Raw genomic sequence first — 22,888 nt, forward strand, 5'->3', positions numbered from 1 at the left:
AAAAAGAAAGTTAATATCCCTTTTATTGCTTTGAATTTTGGATATTGGCTTATAATCAGTTAAGCTGTGGTATTTAAATGTCTATTTATTTTGAGAGAGAGAGGAAGCACATGTGCACGTTTGGGCATGAGAAGAGGAGGGGGCGAGAGTGGGGGAAGAGAGAAAATCCCAAGCAGGCTCTGCATTGTCAGTGTGAAGCCCAATGCAGGGCTTGATCTCATGAACCAAAATCGTGACCTGAGCCAAAATCAAGAGACTGATGCTTAGCCAGCTGAGCCACCCAGATGCCCCTAAACTTTAATATTAAAAATTTAGATATTCCTAAATATTTGCATCAGTGTTTTTGGAATTTGAGCAAATTTCTGAGAATGACAAAGAATAATTTGTGGCAAAGAAGCATGCTATAAAAAGAAATTCTTGATAGTCAATATCTGTTGGCATTATTAGGCCAAGTGTTCATGATACAAGGAGGTTGAGTTTCAATAGCATATTCATCATATTTTTGAAAATGAAATGCAATTGTGATTAGTTAATAATACACAGTCATTTGAATGTTAAAAAATAAGTACAATTTCCTGTATTATAGATAGTATTGTGTTTAATTAACCTTGCATATGGAAGGAAATCCACAAATATTTGAATGAACTACCAAATATATTTGGAAGATCAGGTTTAAAAATAGGCAAAATTAGGGGCGCCTGGGTGGCGCAGTCGGTTAAACGTCCTACTTCAGCCAGGTCACGATCTTGCGGTCTGTGAGTTCGAGCCCCGCGTCGGGCTCTGGGCTGATGGCTCGGAGCCTGGAGCCTGTTTCCGATTCTGTGTCTCCCTCTCTCTCTGCCCCTCCCCCGCTCATGCTCTGTCTCTCTCTGTCCCAAAAATAAATAAAAAACGTTGAAAAAAAATTTTTAAAAAATAGGCAAAATTAAAATCTCTTGTTGATAATAAATTTAGTAGAAATTTCAGCTGTTAGTATTGGGAAGGGGAGGAATAGAGATCTATAGTCGCTTAGCATTGACAAAACAGAAGGAAAATTGTACATAATTTTTTTTTAGCTCACGGGTTTTGCCAAACCTATCAGAAAAAAAAAAAACTACATTCATATAAATGATACAAGTCCCCTAAATAAACCTAGAAATTCAGGCAAGTCTATATTTACATTTCATACATTTTTTTCATATGTTATGCAGAAGTTTATGTTTATTTTAAATACTGAAATAAGCCAGTTATGGTTGTAAGTGGGAAAATAAAAGGTACTTAAAATATTAGATATGAAATGTTTTGTCACATTTATATGTTATAAAGGCATATGCCTTTCATGAATTTTCCTTAAGGAAAGAGTGACACATCATCTTGAAAGTAGTCCAAAGATCAAGAAAGAGTTAGAAAGGAAACCTTCCAGGAAGGCATAGTTTTAGGGTCAGTGTGGGTAGTAAATACTATTTATTTGAAAATTTTAAGCAAAACTACTCGGTATTCCAATGAGTTTCAAGATGTAAGATATAGGGGCGCCTGGGTGGCTCAGTTAGTTAAATATCTGACTCTTGATCTACGCTCAGCTCTTCATCTCACAGTTGTTGGGCTCTGCATTAGGCATGAAGCCTACTTAAAAAAAAGATATAAGACATAAATCTCTAAATTACAAAGTTATTACAATCAGAAGTTAAATCCAGGGGTGCCTGGGTAGCTCAGTCGGTTGAGTGTCAGACTCTTAATTTCAGCCCAGGTCATGATCCCATGGTCTCACCTCCGGCTCTGTACTGTGTGTGGAGCCTGCTTAAGATTTTCTCTCTCTCTCTTCCTCTGCCCCTCCCCTGTGCTTGTGCGCACACACACACACTCACTCTCTCAAATAAAAAAATAATTTTTTAAGTTTATTCACTTATTTTGAGAAAGAGAGAAAGCGTGAGTCGGGGAGAATCCCAATTAGGTTCGGCACAATCAATGCAGAGCTGGACTGGGTGGGGGGCTTGAACCCACGAACCATGATAGCAGGACCTGAGCTGAAGTTGGATGCTTAACAGACTGAACCACCCAGATGCCCCCAAAATAAAAATTTTGAAAAAGAACTTAAGTCCACATGGCAATGCATTTTCTCAATAAATCTATATTTATTTTTTTTAATTTTTTTAAACTTTTATTTATTTTTGAGACAGAGAGAGACAGAGCATGAACAGAGGATGAGCAGAGAGAGAGAGAGCCACAGAATCTGAAACAGGCTCCAGGCTCTGAGCTCAGCACAGAGCCCCACATGGGGCTCGAACTCAGGGACCGTGAGATCGTGACCTGAGCCGAAGTTGGACGCTTAACCGACCAAGCCACCCAGTCGCCCCAATAAATCTATATTTAAAATATACTTACTCTTTCTTTTTAACATTTATTTATTTTATTTTATTTTATTTTATTTTATTTTATTTATTTTTTTATTTTTTTATTTTTTAATATATGAAATTTACTGTCAAATTGGTTTCCATACAACACCCAGTGCTCATCCCAAAAGGTGCCCTCCTCAATACCCATCACCCACCCTGCCCTCCCTCCCACCCCCCATCAACCCTCAGTTTGTTCTCAGTTTTTAACAGTCTCTTATGCTTTGGCTCTCTCCCACTCTAACCTCTTTTTTTTTTTTTTCCCTTCCCCTCCCCCATGGGTTTCTGTTACGTTTCTCAGGATCCACATAAGAGTGAAACCATATGGTATCTGTCTTTCTCTGTATGGCTTATTTCACTTAGCATCACACTCTCCAGTTCCATCCACGCTGCTACAAAACGCCATATTTCATTTTTTCTCATTGCCACGTAGTATTCCATTGTGTATATAAACCACAATTTCTTTATCCATTCATCAGTTGATGGACATTTAGGCTCTTTCCATAATTTGGCTATTGTTGAGAGTGCTGCTATAAACATTGGGGTACAAGTGCCCCTATGCATCAGTACTCCTGTATCCCTTGGATAAATTCCTAGCAGTGCTATTGCTGGGTCATAGGGTAGGTCTATTTTTAATTTTCTGAGGAACCTCCACACTGCTTTCCAGAGCGGCTGCACCAATTTGCATTCCCACCAACAGTGCAAGAGGGTTCCCGTCTCTCCACATCCTCTCCAGCATCTATAGTCTCTGGTTTCTCTTCAGATCGCATAAATCTTTCGCCTTTTAACATTTATTTATTGTTGAGAGACAGAGAGAGACAGACCGTGAGCAGGGGAGGGGCAGAGAGAGAGGGAGACCAAGAATCCGAAGCAGGCTCCAGGCTCCCAGCTGTTAGCACAGAGCCCGACGTGGGGCTCGAACTCACAGACGGTGAGATCATGACCTGAGCTGAAGTCAGACGCTTATCCGACTGAGCCACCCAGGTGCCCCTAAAATATACTTACTCTTAAGTCACTGACTTACCGAACCTTTTTATGATAAAAGACATTCCACATCGGAAAAAGTTGAAAACCTACATTTTATTAAAACACCTTTAAGTGTCTTTAGAAGCTGCTTAAGAAGTCATTTCTCTTGGGTTTTTTTGCCTTATTGCACACTCACACTGTCCTGCCCCCAGTAAACAGAATTCTTGTGGAAGCAAACCTGTCTGGTGCATAGAGCAAAATGTATTCTTCAAAAGCATTGCATTAAATCCTATGAATTTCACTCTTTCACTGAATTCTCCCATTCCTAAGAGAAATGGGAGTGGAAATTAGCCTATTTTCCATCCAGTGGAGATTATTTTGTTTGGAACTTTTAGTAAAATCTCTTGGGTCCCTTTTTAATCTTACACAACTAATCCACATTCTTCTGCCGACATCCCTTAGTTATTTATTTATTTCTCCTAAGAAAGTGAAAATAACTCCAGTCAAAATTTCAAACTTTATCTACAACATTTCCCTGTAATAAGTGCCTGAACCATATAATTTAGAACAATTTGTTAGAGTAATTAAATCATTAGTGTTTGTATATATGTACTTTTCAACTGGCTATTGATTAGAACTGCATTTTGAAATATAGTTTTCACAGACCTGAAAAGTAGACTCCACATTTCAGTTTTTAAAATAAGGGTTTTTTTTTAAATTTTTATAATAGTTTTAGATTTTCAGAAAAATTGTGAGCATAATACAGAGTTCCCATATACTCTCTACCCAGTTTCTTCTGTTATTAATATCTTGCATTAGTATATTTGTCGCAATTAATGCACCAATACTAATACATTAAAATTAACTAGCGTCTGTACTTTATTTAGGTTTCCTTCATGTTTACTTAATGTCATTCTTCCAGCATCCCATTCAGGATACATCACATTTTATCCTCATGTCTCCTTAGGTCCCTCTTGGCTGTGACAATTTCTCAGATTTGCCTTGTTTGAGCATCTTGACAGTTTTGAGGATTATTGGTCAGGTATTATATAGAATTTTCCTCAATTGAGATTTTTCTGATAGTTTTTCTGATTGTTGGACTAGGATTATGGGTTTTTAGGGAGGAAGACCCCAAGGGTAAAGTGCCATTTTCATTGTATCTTAAAAGGGTATATAATATTGACATGCCTTTTCACTGTTGGTATTGACCTGAATAACCCAGCTGAAGTGGGGTTTGTCAGGTGTTTCTACTATAAAGTTAACTCTTCTTTTCCGTCTCTCCATACTGTTCTCTTTGGAAGGAAGTTACTATGTAGAATCTGTAATGAGTGTCGGGAGTTATGTTCTTTCTCAGCCTGTGAGGGTGGTCTAGCTGCATCAATTATTTACAATTATTCTTGAGAGTTTGTCTGTCCCCCAATTATTTCTTCAATCATTTATTGATATCAGTATGAACTCATGGATATTTATCTCATGCTTTAGGTGACAATCTGATACCACTTTATTTTCTTCTCAGATAGTTCCAGCTTTGGCCTTTGGGAGTTACTCTGGCTCCTGTGTTTCTTTGGACATACACCCATAATTGTGTTTGTTTTGTTTGTTTTGTTTTGTGTTTCATTATTTCCTTACTTTTTGGCACTACATGTTGCTGCAGGCTCATCTTGCATATTTCCTGCCCCAATCCTGGAATCAGCCATTTGTCTAAGCAGCCCTGGTTCCTTTTATCGGAAAGTAGTATTAGAAACCAAACTGGGCACTAGGTGTATTCACTGCTATTGGAGTGTCATTGCTTCTAGACCTTCTTTCCCGAAGCATTGTATACTAATACATGTATATACACATACCTATAATATTTCTATATGCAATCCTATGTGTCTATATATGCTAAACATGAATTCATACTGATGTGTCCAACTTGAATCCTACTGATGGCTCCATCTCTAATGTCATATGGCATGTGCCTTCTCTTGCTTATCTATAACCTCCCACATGAATGCTGAGTAACCTGGCCCCCATTATCTGCCAACACTTACTTAATTGTTCGGTTCCAGTATGTATAACGGTATCATAATTGTGATCTCATCCATCCATGGAGAACAGTTTTATGAACTGGAGCACAGTGCGTGCCTATGCACAGTATTTTTTCTTCAATCTTACAGACTTCACTCATTTCTAAAGTCACTTAGGTCAGCACGTTTTCTCTCACTTTCTTCAGGGCAATGGTTTCATGTTTATCATATACTTGGATTGTGTTTTTCATTTCCATCTTGAGATCCCTAAGCCTATTAAATGATATGGGTTAATTGGCATACATTTCAAGATTCATGCTTTATGCTTGGAAGTTCTGTAGATGTTCACAAATGTATAGTCTAATGTACCCACTCTTATAGTATCATACAGAATAGTTTCACTGCCTTATCGCTGGTCATGTTACTATTGATATGGTTTTGCCCTTTCCAGAATGTTATATAATTGGAATCATACATAAAGTAGCCCTTTTCAAACTGGCTTATTTAACATAGCATTATACATTTAAGATTCCTTCATGTCTTTTTATCATTTAATAGCACATTTCTTTTTATTTCTGACTAATATACCATTATAAGGATGTAGCACAGTCTGCTTATCTATTCACCCATTGAAGGATATATTGGCTGCTCTCTTTTTCTCTAGCAATTATGAATAAAGTTACCATAAACATTTATGTACAGGTTTTTGTGGAAACAGAAGTTCTTAAATCAGTTTGGTAAATAGCTACAGGTGCACTTGCTGGATTGTATGGTAAGGCTATGCTTACCTTTGTAAGAAATTACCAAGTGGTCTTCCAAAGCGGCTGTTCTGTTTGCATTCCCACCAGGAATGTATGAGAGTTCCTTTTGTTTTGCATTTGTGCTACCATTTGGTGTTTTCAGTTTGTTGGGTTTGAGCCATTCTAACAGATGTATAGCAGTATCTTATTGTTTTGATTTGCAATTCCCTAATGACAATGGTGGTGAGCATCTTTCATACGCTTACTTGCCATCTGTATATCCTCTTGGTGAGGTGTCTGTTCAGGTTGTCATATTTTTACTTGGTTGTTTGTTTTCTTATTGTTGAGTTTTAAGAGCTCTTTGCATATTTTAGATACAAGTTCCTTATCTGATGTACAATTTTTAAATATTTTCTCCAAGTCTGTGACCTGACTTTTTCTTCTCTTAAGAATCTTTCACAGAGTAGAAACTTATAATTTTAATAAATTCTGTCATCAGTGTTTTTCTTAAACAGACCATGATTTTAGTGTTGTAGCTAATACTTTATTGCTGAACCCAAAGTTACCTACATTTTCTCCTTTGTTTTCTTTCAGAACTTTTATAGTTTTGGAGTTATGTCTGTGATTTATTTTGAGTTACTTTTTGTGGAAGGTGGAAGGTTCTGTATATAGATTTTATTTTTTACATGTGGATGTCCAGGTTTCCAGAATCATTCATTGAAAAGATTATCTTTCTCCATTGAATTACCTTTGCTCTTTTTCAAAAATGAGTTGACTGTAATTGTGAGTCTATTTTTGGACTTTCTATTCTGCTCCATCGTTTTATGTGTTGTTCGTGTTGTTTTGCTTTTTTGTCAATATCACCGTAAATTGATTAGTGTAACGTGATATTAAATTTTGAAATATGAGTCCTTCAGGTTTGTTCTCACTGTTGTGTTGGCTGTTCTAGGTATTTTGACTTTCTACATAAATTTCAGAACAATTTTGGCAATATGTACAGAATAGCTTGATGGGATTTTGATGGGATTGTGCTGAATCCATAGCTCTAGTTAGGATGAATTGATGTCTTAACAATCTTGAATCTTCCTATATCCATGAACACAGAATATGTCTGCATTAATTTAGATTTTCTCTGATTTTTAAAATAAAAATATTGTAGCTTTCCATATAGATCCTGTAGCGATTTTGTTTGACTTATATCTAAATATTTCTTTTTTTGGTGCTGTTGTAAATGATATTCCTTTTTTTAATTTCACATTTCAATTGTTCGTTGATGGAATATAGGAATACCGGTATATGGGAAAGTGATTGACTTTTGTATGTTAACTTTGCCTCTTACCAATATTTCTTCTACTTTGTTATCTCTTTTTTCTCCTTTTGGTATTCCAGTTATGCATATGTTTCATCTTTTCAAGTAATCCCATAATTCTTGGATGCTTTGCTTTTATTTTTTTGAATTCTTTGCTCTCTTTGCATTTCCTAGGAAGCTTCTGTTGTTCTGTCTGAAAATTCATTGATACTTGGTCATGTTCAGTCTACTGATGAGCCCATCAAAGCATTTTTTATTTCTGTTACAGTGTTTTGATTTCTAGCATTTACATTTGATGCTTTCTTAGGGTTCTCATCTCTCTGCTTATGTTACCCATCTGTTCTTGCATGTTGTCTCCTTTTTTCAATTATAGCCCTTAATATATTAATTATAGATATCACAAATTCTCTATCTGATAATTCCAGTATTTGCATCACATCTGACTCTGGTTCTGATGCTCTTTATGTGTCTTCAGACTGTTTTTTCTTGATTTTAGTATGCTTTCTCATTTTTTGTTGAAAGTCATATATGGTGTATCAGGTAATATAAACTGAAATAAATGCACCTTTAATGTGAATTTCTGTTATCCTGGCTAGAAATTGGGCTGCATTTAATGATTGTTATAGCTGTAGCTATCAGATGCTATAGATTTTCCTTGTGTCCTTGCGTTTGTCTGTCCCATTGACTTTGAGCCTCCCTAAGTTCCCCTCCTCAAAGAGAGCTTGCATCCAGGTTTTTCAACTATAATCAACTATGATTGTCCTGAGTCCCTGCTGGTATGATAGTAAGGTACAGTAGATGAGAAATGTGCTATAATTTTATGATTAAATCCAAGTCTTTTAATGGCTTGTGTTCCTGGGCTGTGGCCTTAACAAGTGTTTCTTAGCTTCCCTCCCTACCTTAAGTGAGGCAGAAAAGCTAGAAAGGCTTGGAGTGGGATAAATGCCCTTTATTCAGGTAGGTTAGGTTAATAGGACTCTGCTAAGATATTTTTCCTGGAAAATAGGTCTTCATTATAGGAGTGTTCTAGGGACATTTCACAATGGTTCCTCTTCCCTTTTCCCTGCTAGTGGTATCTTTCTCAGCTACTTATCATGAGATCTAGATACATTTCCTGGTGGTAAACCCCAGCAAAGTGCGGGGCCCTCACTAAGATTGCAGCCTCCAGGAAGTTCTCATTCTTAAGCTAGCCCACACTATGCCTCCAATAATACATTGGAATTTTTGTCTGTTACCACTAGTTTATGGCTTCAGTAGCTTCTCTTTATGTATTCTAAAATTGCCATGATTCTCTATTTTCACTTGTCTCTCCATGTTTTTGGGTGGAGGTTTGTTTTAATTTTTTTTTTTTTAATGTTTTTTATTTATTTTTGGGACAGAGAGAGACAGAGCATGAACAGGGGAGGGGCAGAGAGAGAGGGAGACACAGAATTGGAAACAGGCTCCAGGCTCCGAGCCATCAGCCCAGAGCCTGACGCGGGGCTCGAACTCACGGACCGCGAGATCGTGACCTGGCTGAAGTCGGACGCTTAACCGACTGCGCCACCCAGGCGCCCCGGGTGGAGGTTTGTTTTATAATCTCATTCTCCAGGATGGTTCCAAGAAAAATAATTGATTTCTAGTTTGTTCAGCTTTATCTTATTGTAGGGATGGGAATGATGATTTCCAAACTCTCTACATGTCAGAATTTAAAGTGGAAGTCCCTCACGCTTCATTTTTTTATATCCGAAATATTGCCCAACCTATGTGCTGAATGTTAAGTGTAGCATAATCAATTTCATGAAGACACTTTTTAGCTGTCACTAAAGAACAACTTCTCCATCTCTGGTTGGGTATTTTGTGTGTGACTTTCCCTCCATCTGCTGGGCCACTGCCCCTAGTCTATTAACACTGGAGGAATCACTGTTCCTGAAGTTTTCCCAAAGTGCCTACCTGAAAGCTACCTCTTCCTCCTGTTTCTGACAGTCTTTAGTATTATAGTTCATATTGCTACCAAAACTGTGTCTTCAGAAAACTTCTGTCTGTGCACTGCCTCAACAGAGGATGCAGTGGGAACCCCACTTCCTTTTATTGTAACATTTCTTTATTCTCCACCCGCCTCCTCACAAGGCTACAGTAACTTATAAGACATCACGGAAAGGTTGATGCTTCTAAAAGTAATTGCAAGGTAGAGGGAGAATTGTTAAAAAGAAAACTGTATACTAAATATCCTTTCTATAGTTCAAACAAAAACCACTTAAGAATTTAAACCTTCGCTGTGAGCCATCTTATAATGTTTCCATTGCCTAACTTTATTCAGAGAAGGAGAGTTCTTCTTTATCTTGTTCATTTTATTGGTAACAATTATTTACTGGGCTGTATGTCAGTTGGAGTTACATATCCTACAGTACATCTATGAACCTCTCTCCATTTGAGAAACCTCACATCCAAGTCATAGAAGTCAGAAAGACCTCATGAGAAATCTTCACTCTGTTGCTGGGTGAGCTGGGGAGACCCCAGGCACTGGGGCCTTGACCAAGCCCATCCCAAAGATATTGCTGAAGGATGTTGGGTCTTGTCATGAAAAATAATTCAAAGATGTACACACAATACAATAGATGAGCTACCCAGGCAAGAAAGTTTATTGAAGCGAGAGTACACTCTCAAAATGTGAGTGTGAGGGAGCGCAAGAGAGAGCTGCATCCGTGGGGTTTGGGTTTCTGTCGTTTATGGGCAGTTGTTAATGAGAGGATGGAATATTCATTACTTGGGGCAGGGAAGCAAGATTTTCTGCTTTTTCTTCCTAATTTGGTCAGGGCTTTCCTGTCATGGCACCACTATCTCAGGCCTGTCCAGTTTGATCCAGCTACTTGTGGAGCACCATCAGGGCATGCCTCCAACTGTCCTGAGAGCGAGCCAGGACTTCCTCATTGCTGGCCTCCAGTTGTCCTGTGAGAACCTAAGTAACTACCTACTCTAACAATTTCATATCAATAAACTTAACAAATGTAGCTATCTTCTCTGAAGTCTGTCTGGTCTAAAGACTTCCAAACTTCATCCTCAGAGGCAGTCTTTGATGGTCTTTTATACTCTAAGTCTTCAAGAACAATTTATGGTTGTGTGTTGAGAACATTCATACAGGGTTCTGGGGCAGCCGCTGGTGTGCAATTTATAGTTTTCTGAGTATCTAAGGAGTACTCTTGGAACACACACACACACACCCTTCTAAGGACCAAACATGAATCCTCAGAGATATCGCAGTCCAATGAGGAAGGGAAGCATATTTCCACCTGCCCCCTTTCTTCACTTACTTGCAAGTTGTTACTTTAATAATGGAGATTGACTTCATTATTATTTGGGGGCAGAAAGTGTTAAAACGTTTAGGTTTTGTATTTGTTACTGACACTTAAGTAAAGAAATGTGTAGCAAAAGCTCTAAGATTTTCAAAGGGAAAGTGCTTTCAGATCCTGAGAAGGACTATGCTCAAGTCCCAAATTTGAGTATGGTGGTCTTTATGGTGGTGTGGGGGGAGAGCTTTCTCAGTTATATGTATGTGGTGAAGAGGGGGAGCATTTGGCTGAGCCCTTAACTGTACTGGCTATGATATGGTTGGCAAATTGTAGAAAGGAAATGGTTGAGAAGGTAAAAAAGCAAGGTAGAGGCACACAACTGCATTTTTCTCTGTTGGGAAGATTGAATTATGTTAGGCTTGGGATGCAATAAGGTAAATGTTATAAGCTTCACTGGAAGAGATGAGCAGGGCTGTGTCTCTGCCAGGTTGCATGGCTCCAGGAGCACCATTCACATGGCGTTTTATGTGAAAAGCATCCTTGGAAGTACAGCAACCATTTACACAGATTACGATGTGAATGAGCCTCCCGGAGTTGCACAACACAGCTAGTAGTGGCACAAACCTTTGGAATAGTCATCATTTTATTTTATTTTATTTTATTTTATTTTTTTTGAATTTTATTTATTTATTTATTTATTTATTTATTTATTTATTTATAGTCATCATTTTAATTGTCACGTAAACTATTTATAATTTTATATTCTTTGGAAAGTCATCTAAAATTGACCTTTTCCTTGAGCTGATACTAAGCCAAGTGTCTTTTCTCAGAATTTTCATAGTACTCATTGCACTGCTATCAGAAGCTACTTTATGTGTCACATTCCCCTACTAGCTCTAAGCTCTGGATCTCTTTAATCTCTGTACTGATACTTCCAAGCATAGTGTCTGGCACGAAGGAAGTATTTAGTGTTTCCTGAATTAAAAGCAAATTATTCTCCATGAGATATACCCAATTGCCTTGCATTTTTTTTCTTCATAATTTTAATTTGTTGTCAGTTTAGTTCACAGAGAGTGCACTGTGCTCCTATTTATTAAATTAAATATCTGCTTGAAGTAGCATATTAAAATTAAGCTTAGTTAAATCTTAATTTCCTATGATCATTATATAAGTTTCTCATTGCTGCGTCTCACATTAGCTTGGTTTAATGGTTAGATAGCAATTAACATGAATGCTTAATGACCACTTTCCTATTCTGATATATTACTAATGATACTTACAGCTTAAAGTGCTTTAGGGTTAATTATAAATGCTCATAATCTGCCTACCCTTCTGACTGACAGTACATTCTTACACCTGAGAGTATAAGTACTCCTGACCTGTGTAGGAAGAATGTTGGTCTGCAGAGGCTCAGCAGTCAACATTATTAACCCTTCAGTTATCTCAAATCACCTAACCTATCTCTGGAATTTCCGCTTTATCATCAGTGATGCAAAAATGATGTCTTTAAAATGAGACGCAAGTCTGAGGGTTCTGTGAAAACAGAAAAGATACTGTTTTGAGCAACCATCACAGTATCTTATTCACTAGAATTGACGTAATGAGGCAATGGATCTCTCCTTTTTTTCCCCATCCTCTCTTTTTCAATTTTCCTATACCCATGCTGCTTTCAAAGTTTGGCCATTTAAACTTTGGTTTCTTTCAGATAGAATTCTTTGATTCTAGAGTAGCTGGTAAGGTCAGTAGATGTTTATTATATAGAGTGAGTCATTAGACAAAATTCCTGCCTTATAGTATGATGTGAGTGTTCACAGTAGTAATATAACCATCATAGGCCCTTGTTATATTTTCATATATTCTTTATTCATGTAATAAAAGGCTAAAGTGAAGCTATGGAGTTGGATTGTTCTATCATTTTACACATTTTAGTTTTCATTATACATATTCCTATGCATATGTTCGAATTAAATTATGAGCTTTGTCATCTTCCAGGCCCTAGCCATGTACCATTTCTTTCCCTTCTTTCCCACACTGAGAGTGAAGTGTCCATGGTGAATATTCCATTATTATTATAAACACATTATTTAAATAAAAACAATATGTATTTTAATTCGTTGAGTTACTTAGCCTACCTAGTCATTCCAGAATTAAGAGAATAATTGTCACATGCAAAAGAAAATTAGAATGCATTTTGTTATGCTACGTCAGCAAGTTTGGCCAAAATTTAGTAGCTCTTGCCATGATGATTTGTTCATAGCAGTTCAGCAAAACAGTTCTAAGAGATGATTTGCGAGAGCTAGCTTCAGGAAAGACATCTGAGATCAAGAGGAGCAGGCAGTCACCTGGGAATTGAGCAAATAAGTTTACAAATCTAAAAATTAGAGAGTCGGAAAGATCCTAGTTACTTTCAGAAATTAAAATTCTCTGTAATGCACTGAGTCCAAGTCAAACAAAACATGAAAATATGGCTCTTCCATGCCTACTTCAGTACCTACCAAAGAGTAGGGGGTTCAGTAAACACTTACGGATACATGTTGACTGAATAGGAAGGAACGTAGCTATATCACTACCACCAATAAAGCATGCTGCCAATGGAATTAAACAGCCTTATTTAATCTCAAAAGCTGAATGGGAAATAAGAAGTTGGCTACCTTTAAAAACATATCCCAGAACGGGTACTGATGATACCATGATTTTGTGGGCCACTTTATTATGCTTTTTGTTCATGCATGAATTCAGCATTTTATTATGAGTACTAAAGTGATATTTAATTATAGAGTTAACTTAAAAAAAAAAAAAGCAAATGACTTACAAGTAGAACATTTGTTTACACTTGATTAAACTGTTTTGGTCATTATGTATCATTTCACTCCTTGCCTTTGAATAAAGATACTTATTTTCATTTACTCTTAGCACACTTCAAGAAATGTAATTAAAAGCTGATGAGTAACCAAGATACTGTGTACTGGGAATGTGGAAATATTTACTTTCTGTGGAGTGTGAATTAGTCGGATATGCAGATTTTATAGAACACAGATAAGAATTTTCAATAAAACCTCAAGCAGTTGAAAGGTTGAACATTAATAATTTGTTGCTCACCCAAGCAGTTGTTTTTAAGCTCCCTCACCATTTCCCTGTATCTCAAATGAATGATTCACTCAGAATAATAGTCTTGTTAAGAAATCCATTCCATTGAGTATCTTAAACTAAATTTATATGAAAGTTTTTTTTATTGAGGTATATTGACATACACTATTATATTAGTTTCTGCTGTGCAGCGGGATGATTTGATATATGTATATAATGTGAAATGACCACAAATCTAGTTTCCCCTCTCACCGTATAAAGTTACATACTATGCAAACAATGTTATTAACTACATTCACCTTGCTGTACGTTACATCTCCATGACTTACTTACTTTATGATTAGAAGCTTGTACCTTCTGACTTTCTTTTTATCCATCCCTCAGCTCCCCTCCCCTCAGCAACCACTAATCTGTTCTCTGCATTTATGAATTTTGTTATGCTTTTGTTCGTTTGTTTGTTTGTTTTTCATATTTCACATTTAAGTGAAATGACACAATATTTGTCTTTGTCTGACTTATTTCACTTAGTGTAATGCCCTCAGAGTCCATTCATATTGTCACAAGTGTCAAAATTTCATTTTTTTAATGTCTCAGTAGTATTCCACTATGTGTATATACCACATCTTCTTTATCCATTTATCTGTTGATGGGCACTTTGGTTGTTTCCATATCTTTTCAAATTAGTGTTTTCATTTTCTTAAGATACTCAGAAATAGAATTGTTAGTTCCTGTGGTAGTTCTATTTTAACTGCCATACTGTTTTAATAGTAGCTGCACCATTGTACCTTCCTACCAACAGAGCACAAGAGCCCTTTTCTCCACATCCTCACCAACACTTGTTATTTCTTATCTTTTTGACAATAGCCATTTGACAGGTGTGAGGTGATCTCATTGTGTTTTTTTTTTAATTTTTTTTAACGTTTATTTATTTTTGAGACAGAGAGAGACAGAGCATGAACGGGGGAGGGTCAGAGAGAGGGAGACACAGAATCTGAAACAGGCTCCAGGCTCTGAGCTGTCAGTACAGAGCCCGACGCGGGGCTCGAACTCACGGACCGTGAGATCATGACCTGAGCCGAAGTTGGACGCTTAACCGACTGAGCCACCCAGGCGCCCCTCATTGTGGTTTTGATTTGTGTTTCCCAGATGATTAATGATGTTGAGCATCATTCATGAAAACATGAGAAAACATGAGGACAACATGAGTTGTTTTCATGTGCCTGTTGGCCATTTGTATGTCTTTTTGGGAGAAAGGTCTATTCGGATCCTCTGTTTATTTTTTAATCATTTTGTTGTTGTTGTTGTTGTTGTTGTTGTTGTTGTTGTTGTTGAGTTATATGAGTTCTTTATATATTTTGGACATTAACCCCATTATAATAGTATATATGATTTGCAAATATCTTCTCCCATTCATTGGGTTGCCTTTTTATTTTGGTGATGGTTTCCTTCACTGTGCAGCTTTTTATTTTGATGTGGTCCACTTACTTATTTTTGCTTCTGTTGCCACTGGCTTTGAAGTCAGATTCAAAAATATACCACCTAAAGTGATGTCATGAGCTTACTGCCTGTGTTTTCTTCTAGGAGTTCTGTGTTTTCAGGTCTTACATTCAATCCTTTAATCTATTTTGAGTTAATTTTTGTGTATGATATAAGATAGTGGTCCCATTTCATTTTTTTTAAATATGTGACTGTGAGTTTTCCCATCAACATTTATTTTAAAGAATGTCCTTTCTCCATTATATATTCTTATCTTGTTCACCATAAATTAATTGGCTGTATATGCATGAGTTTATTTCTGGGCTCTTTATTCTGTTCCATTGATTTATGTTTCTGTTTTAGGCCAATACTGTGCTGTTTGATCACTGTGGCTTTGTGATAAAGTTTGAAAACAAGGAGCATGTTGCCTCCAGCTTTGTTGTTTTTTTCTCAAGATTGTTTTGGCTGTTTGAAATCTTTTGTGGCTCCATACTAATTTTAGGATTATTTGTTCTATTTCTATGAAAAATGCCATTGGAATTTTGATAGAGATTAATTACATTGGATCTATAGATTTCTTTGGGTAGCATGGACATTTTAACAATATTAATTCTCCCAATCCATGAGCATGGAATATCTTTACATTTATTTGTGTCTTTTTCAGTTTCTTTCATCAGTGTCTCATAGTTTTCAGTGCAAATGTCTTTAACACCCTTGGTTAAATTTATTCCGAGGTATTGTATTCCATTGGATGCAGTTGTAAATGAGATAGTTTTCTTAATTTCTCTTTTTGATAGTTTGTTATAAGTGGATAAAACAATAGCTTTTTGTATATTGACTTTGTAGATTGCAACTTCACTGAATTTGATTATTCTAACACTTTTGGTTCAGTCTGTAGGTTTTTCTATATATAAAATCGCCTCATCCATAAATAATGACGGTTATACTTCTTTCTTTCCAATTTGGATGTCTTTTATTTCTTTTTCTTACCTAATTTCTCTGGCTAGGATTTTCAATGCTATGTTGAATACAAATGGTAGGAATGGACATCCTTGTCATGTTCCTGATTTGGGGGAAAAGCTAAAACGTTTTCTACTGAGTATGATGTTAGTTGTGAGCTTGTCATATATCCTTTATTATGTTGAGGTATATTTCCTATATACATACTTTGCTGAGAGGAGGTTTTTGAGTTTTTATCAAACATAGATGTTGAATTTTCTCAAATTCTGTTTCTGCATCTATTGAGATAATAATATATGCTTCTTATCCTTCATTTTGTTAATGTGGTGTATCATGTTGATTGATTTGCAGATGTCGAACCATACTTTCATCTCTGGATAACTCCCATTTGATCATGGTATTTGCTCCTGTTAATGTATTGTTGCATTTGATTTGCTGATACTTTGTTGAGAAATTTTGCATCTGTGTTCATGAGGGGTATTTGGTATATCTTTTTTTTTTTTTTTTTTTTTTTCTCTTAGTGTCCTTCTCCAGTTTGGTATCAGGGCAATGCTGGCCTTGTGAAATGAGTTTGGAAGGATTCCCTCCTCTTCAGTTTCTGGGGAGAGTTTTAAACTGATAGGTATTAAATATTCTTTGAAGGTTTGGTAGAATTTACCAGTGAGGCCATCTGGTCCTGGACTTTTGTTTGAGGGGAGGTTTTGATTTAATCTCCTTGCTGGTGATTGTTCTCTTCAGACTTTCTATTTGTTTATCATTTAGTCTTAGAAGATTCTGTTTTTAAGGCTATATCCATTTCTTCTAGATCATCCAATTTGTTGGCATATAATTTTGCATAGTAGTCTCTTAGGATCTTTTGTATTTCTTTGAGTTCAGTTGTAACTTCTCTTTCATTTATGGTTTTACTTATATGAGCTCCCTCCCCATTTTTTTCTTAGTGAATCTGGCTAACGTTTATCAATTTGTTTTTCTTTTTAAATAACCAGTTCTCAGTTTCATTGATCTTTTCTGTTGTCTTTTTTTTTTTTTCTTTATCTCATCTAGTCTTTATTATTTCTTTCATTCTTCTAACTTTGGGCATTGTTTGTTCCTCTTTTTCTCATTCCTTTAAGTATAAAGTTCGATTGTTTATTTCATATTTTTCATGTTTCTTGAGGTAGGCCTGAACCTCTCTCTTAGAACTGCTTATGCTGCATTCCATAGATTATGGCATGTTGAATTTTTATTTTTATTTGTTTTAAGGTATTTTTAATTTTTTCTGTGGCCCCTACAAAGCAAATGTTTTGCTTAATGTTGTTCCATGGGTCCTTTAAGCTGTCTTCACTTTTTGAACTTTTTTTTTCCTTTTTGTGCTCTGTTTGGGTGAGTTCCATTGCCTTGTCTTCCAGGTCACTGATCTTCTCTTCTGCAGAACTAGTCTGCAGTTGAACTCCTCTAGTGTATTTTTCAGTTTGGTTATTATATCATTCAGGTCTGTGACTTCTTTTTGGTACTTTCTTATATTTTTTATCTCCTTGTTAAATTTCTTATTCCTTTCATCCATTCTTCTCAATATTGGTGAGTATCTTCATAACCATTACTTTGATGATGTTACTAAGAAAATTGCTCCATTTCATTGGCTTTTCTCTCAGGTTTTACTTTGTTCATTTATTTGGAACTTAGTCCTCTATTTTCTCACTTTGCTTGACCCTCTCTGTTTCTGTATATTTAGCAAAACAGCTATTTCTCCATGTCTTCAAGAAGTAGTCACAGAAAAATGGCAAATATTTCAGTGCCTTGGGGTGATAGCCTGCCCAAAAATGTCTTTGATTCTTTCAGTCCCATGGAGGCCAGAAACACAAGCCCCCATGGCCACCAGAACGTGGCATTCAAGTGGCATGCCCTGAGAAAACTGCATATACCTGTTGCCTTTGGTGGGGCCATGGGGGAGCCCCAGGCCAGGGCATGCCTGCCCTTTGGGTCTAGCAAGCCTGGGCTGTGGGGAAGTACCAGGCTGGAACATCTTCACCTGCTGGGTTTAGCAGTTTGGGTTGAGGGGAAACACTGGGTCAGTGCAGGCAGTGATGGCAACGTAGAAAGAGAGTGCAAAAATGTCACCCACCAGCACCTTTGTTCCTGGAGCGAGTTCCAACATGCCTCTGACCCTCCAGAGATGCTTTAAGATTAGCCAGTGAATCTTCTTCATGCATTGTGTAACTACTTTTCAACCTACTGCTTTGGTGCTGGACTCCAGGGCAAGCAAGCCTGTGCAAGACCTTTAAGTTTGAAGTCTCAGTTTCCTATGGCCGTTTGGATCTCCTGGATATAAGACTGTTTGGTTTTCACAGCCGGACTTTTGGGGGTTTACATCTCTGGTGGAGGTCCCAATGGTTGAGTAACATGATGTGGGACTCTTAACCCTTGCTTTTCAGGGATATGCTTCTTATTTCTGAGATTGTTCCTGCTTGTGGGTCTCCGCACTGGGGGCAGGGTTTGGGCAAGACCATATATCTGAATCTCTTACTCATCTCAATATGTGCTTTTTGTCCTTTGTTGCGGAGGAGCTGGTCAGGTGGTTTTCACATTTTTTTCAGAGAAAGTTTTTCTATATGTAGCTGTAGATTTGATGTGTGCATGGAGGGAGGTGAGTCCAGGGTCTTCCTAGGCTGCCATCTTGAACTGTCCCCCTGAAGTTTGTTTTTTTTTTTTTTAATAAAATCCCTATCTACATTGTTCAGATCCATTTAACTTGAGTATTTTGTCATTTAGAGTAATAACTCATCAATCCGTTAGTGCAACCTTTCTTTATGTTACTTTTCTTAGTGCTATGAAATGTGCTATTTTGAATCTCTGAAATGTTATAAACCACCAGATTGCTAATTGCTTTGGATGCTGTGAAAAATAATTACTCCACATTATTTTTGATATTTAATTGACAGTGTAATGCATTTAACTAAAGACCCGCAATAAACTATTTCTAATTACTGAGTGTGGTGGAGTGGAAAAGTAGGCTGTAAAACTTTACAAGGGAAACAATGTTTTCTCCATTACATAAAAGTCATTGTTGATAATACTTTTTCAGAGACAAAAAAACAAAAACAGAAACCTCCCCAAATAGAAAATTCTGGAAATCTAGAAAGAGTTGTGGGATATTTTTACTCAGGATACAGTAAGGAAATTTGTTAAATTATTATTTTTGAATAGACTGTACTGGTGATGGATGTCATACACTGCCTTTACCATGCTTGCACTAAAATTTCTCCTTCTTCAGTTGGCAGAACTTTATGAGGGAGATAATCATGCCACTGCCAGAATGAGAAATCTTTATCACTGACCTGTGTTCAATTTATTTTGCATCTGTAGGGCACAGCCGAAAAGCTATGCCTAATTTTAGATGTCATTGAAATATGTAGATATATAGGAACTGGAAATGTTTTTGGCTCCCAAGGTAAGAATTTGTGTTATAAACTAATCTTTGAAAATAACTCTTAGAACCTGATGCAAGGAACTCCCACTGTCTAGAAGTGTCACAAATTGGGGTATAAAAGATGCTAGGCTCTTTGAATAGATAATGTGCTGTTTTCATTGCCTTATGTCTTGGGATATTATTAATAATCAGCATATTCTTCTTTTCCTCCTCGTAACCTCTGATTAAAATAAAATGTCTCCATTAATACATCATTAAAGCGCTTATTTAATTTCAATTAAGTACATTTTCCAAAAGCAGACAACTAAAATAAGTGACCTGTTTCAGGGAATGTAAATTATTTTCAGAATTTCAGAAATTGAAAAGGGATAAGAGGAAGGAGAAAATGCTGGGCTGGTGTGAAGCGATAGCCCGTAACCCTCACAGAATCCCAAACAACACGCGAACACCCGAGATCTCAGGGGATTTGGCTGATGCCTCACAAACCTCCACATTGGTGAGTTGAAAAGTTATTTTTCCTCAAAATGGCTTGTATGTAAATGGAATGCTAAGGAAATGTAGAAAGGAATAAGTTTTTAAGTAAATGTTATTTGTTTACTATAGTGTTTGCATTATATTGTTCATATAGATTCAGTGTAATTTATATTAATAAAAAATATCTAATGTCATATACTATTGGAGCTTCATTCAGATTAAACAAGTTCTTTTTCTTTGTTTTTCCTTGGGCATTGCCCCTCCATTGTGTTAGTGATCTTGAAGAGTTATTTAAAGTTCATATCTTGCATTCTATACTGTGTAATGGAATCAATGGAGGAAACCAAGTACAGAGTTACCCAAAAGTAATGAAAACTCAGAATCGTTCCTTCTGTGTTTTCCTACATATTCTAAAAATGTCTGAAAAAGGGATTAATATTATAATTTTATATAAAATTGTGAATTAAAGAATTGCAAAAATAATTTGAAAAGTGAATCAATAATATACTCTTTTATTTTTTTGTTTTCTGCTTTAAATTCAAACACTCAGCTTTAGCTAGCCATAATTTTCCAGTGATTGAGAAAGAAGAACTCATTAGCAAAAGGGGTTTTATGCATTCTTTGTTTAGATTTGGCTGCAACATTCTTCATTTTGACTTAGAGGACAAATTCCATTCAGTCCCTAAGTTTCAAATTGACGTGTTAGATATATTTTAATAGTTGTTTTGCCATTTTATATGGACATGAGTGTCTTTCATTAGCCTGACTTATTAGTTGATGAACATATAATTAAATGTGAGCAAAGATTTTAGGTTTATATTTTGCTCTTGAGTTATTTGATAATTTCCGTTATTTTAAGTAGAAATAATGATCCTGAGCAAACATTACTGAGTGAATATCAGGAGAAACCATGTGAAGAAATAGGTATTCAGTTGACAAAACATAGAAGCGGAATCCCGCTTAAGTTCCATCATCTTAGATTGTGAGGAGAGGGCCAAGGGTATGAAGAAATGTATGCAACACAATTAGATGGTCAAAGTCCTAGGAAATAGATTTTTTGAAATTATCATCTGTACTGTTTTATCTTACTCTAACACAATCTCTGGTAAATTATTATTTTTAATAAAACTTCTTGGCATGAGTTAACACCATCTAAACATGTGTTACACAATATTTATATTGTGGACTTGTCAGGCATGCAAAAGCTAAAAATTAAAAAAAAAAAGTACTTCTGTGCTTTTATTAGAATGGCTTTAGTCCTTAATTTGTATTTCATAGAACCATAGATAAAAACCATAAAAATCCTAGGTAAAACTTTTGGCCTGGATTTCTCCTATTATTGGGTAACCCAATATTAGTTTAATTTTCCACATGTGGACTGTGGGGAAATTAATTGACTTTTCCAGTGTCACTTAGCTAGTAAATGATTAAAAAAAAAAAGATCGCTAGTAGCCAGGATTCTCAAGACAAGGATTTTTCCACTACACCATGCTGCCTCACTTTCTTGATGACATTTTCTTCCCATCCAGATACTGTTAGTAGAAAGAAAAGTCATGTTACCAATTTAATAAATCCAGTAATTAATATTTAAAAATGTAATGCTGTATTAGGTGGATAACCTCTAGCCACTGTAACCTAATTTCAACGTTTTGGTTTCTTAGCATAGAAAAATAAACTATCCTTTCTTATGTCATAGCCAATGTATCTTGGCAGCTGTCCTTCATTGTCAAATGATGATTTAGAGATACGTGCTCCTTTTATCTTTTGATGCTGCCTCCTTAAGCACACGGCTTCTTAGGTCCCCAAGGAAAAGGAGGACACTATGGGGGCCACTGTGCAGCCTTGAATGTGTGCATATCCTTTTTTGACCAAACCTAGTCTTATGACCCCATCTGAACTGCAAGAGAAGCTGGTAAATGTTAGGAAGCTACATGACGAGGTAGAGCGGATATAATTAGGGAGCACCTAGGCCATCACTTCCATAGACCTTCCTTCTGGTTGCCAAATATTCATGTCATGTTTCCACTCCCTCATGAAAAAGGATTATTATTTTCCAAGAGAAATAACAAAAGTATTGCAGTCACTAGTTTCAGCTCAAGTCCATGATCACTGGTTATTTATTGTCCTCATCGAATGATAATGATGGTGAATCACCTATGAATCAGTTATCTGTATTTTACAAACAGCTCCCAACATACATATATACTCAATGTATAGGAGATGAGTAGGAAGAGGAAAACAACAGTAATATTCATGCTTGAAAAAAGAAAGAATCAGAAATACATGGAAATCAGAGGTGAAATCCTGCTGCACAAACATTATAAAGTTTCCCTAACATAGAGATCAGGGAGGATCCTTGAATAGGCTTTCACCCTGCTCCATGGAAGATCTTCTTTGTTCGTGGTTCTCTCTGGTCTCTAGATGTGCTTTCTGGGAAGGTCTTCCTTCTCTTTTATTCTCTTTGTCCACATTTAAATTGCCTATTTAGGGTTATATAGCCTTAAAATATTTTTTTCCTTTTTTGGGAAAATTATGGGAGCAAGAGTTGTTTTAAGTCTTAAATATTTTAAGGTTCATATTTCTGGTATCATGGTATTTTGAAACTACAGTTTTCAGAAAGCTTTATAGGATTCTGATCTCTTTGCTCCCTGATAGTCCATGTGTCTAAGGAAGTTCTTTCTTGGATGCCCTTGACTTTCTCTTCTCACATGTCTCTCTCTCAAGATTATATTGTCTTGGAAATTAGGCTGGAGGATTACATCCTTAACCTGATCTTTGTACAGAGATACTTTATTCAACTGAGATGTTTTATTCAGTGTCAGC

General features: G+C 36.4%; 1 protein-coding gene across 9 annotated transcripts in view; it reads left to right on the top strand.

The window, feature by feature from the left end:
• Nucleotides 1-22,888, top strand: part of MARCHF1 (membrane associated ring-CH-type finger 1) — an 899,266-nt gene that overhangs the window by 560,218 nt on the left and 316,160 nt on the right. For 5 of the 9 annotated variants that reach the window (XM_058720974.1, XM_058720975.1, XM_058720973.1 and 2 more), the window contains one exon: nucleotides 19,939-20,087. The exons of the other annotated variants lie outside the window; for them this stretch is intronic. In XM_058720974.1, coding sequence (XP_058576957.1) covers nucleotides 19,977-20,087 — 111 coding nt within the window. In that variant the 5' untranslated portion in view covers nucleotides 19,939-19,976. The remainder of the gene's footprint in view (nucleotides 1-19,938; nucleotides 20,088-22,888) is intronic. 9 annotated transcript variants of the gene reach the window in all.

The sequence above is a fragment of the Neofelis nebulosa genome, chromosome 3 (genome assembly GCF_028018385.1).
Source record: "Neofelis nebulosa isolate mNeoNeb1 chromosome 3, mNeoNeb1.pri, whole genome shotgun sequence".
In the NCBI taxonomy this organism is placed as follows: Eukaryota; Metazoa; Chordata; class Mammalia; order Carnivora; family Felidae; genus Neofelis; species Neofelis nebulosa.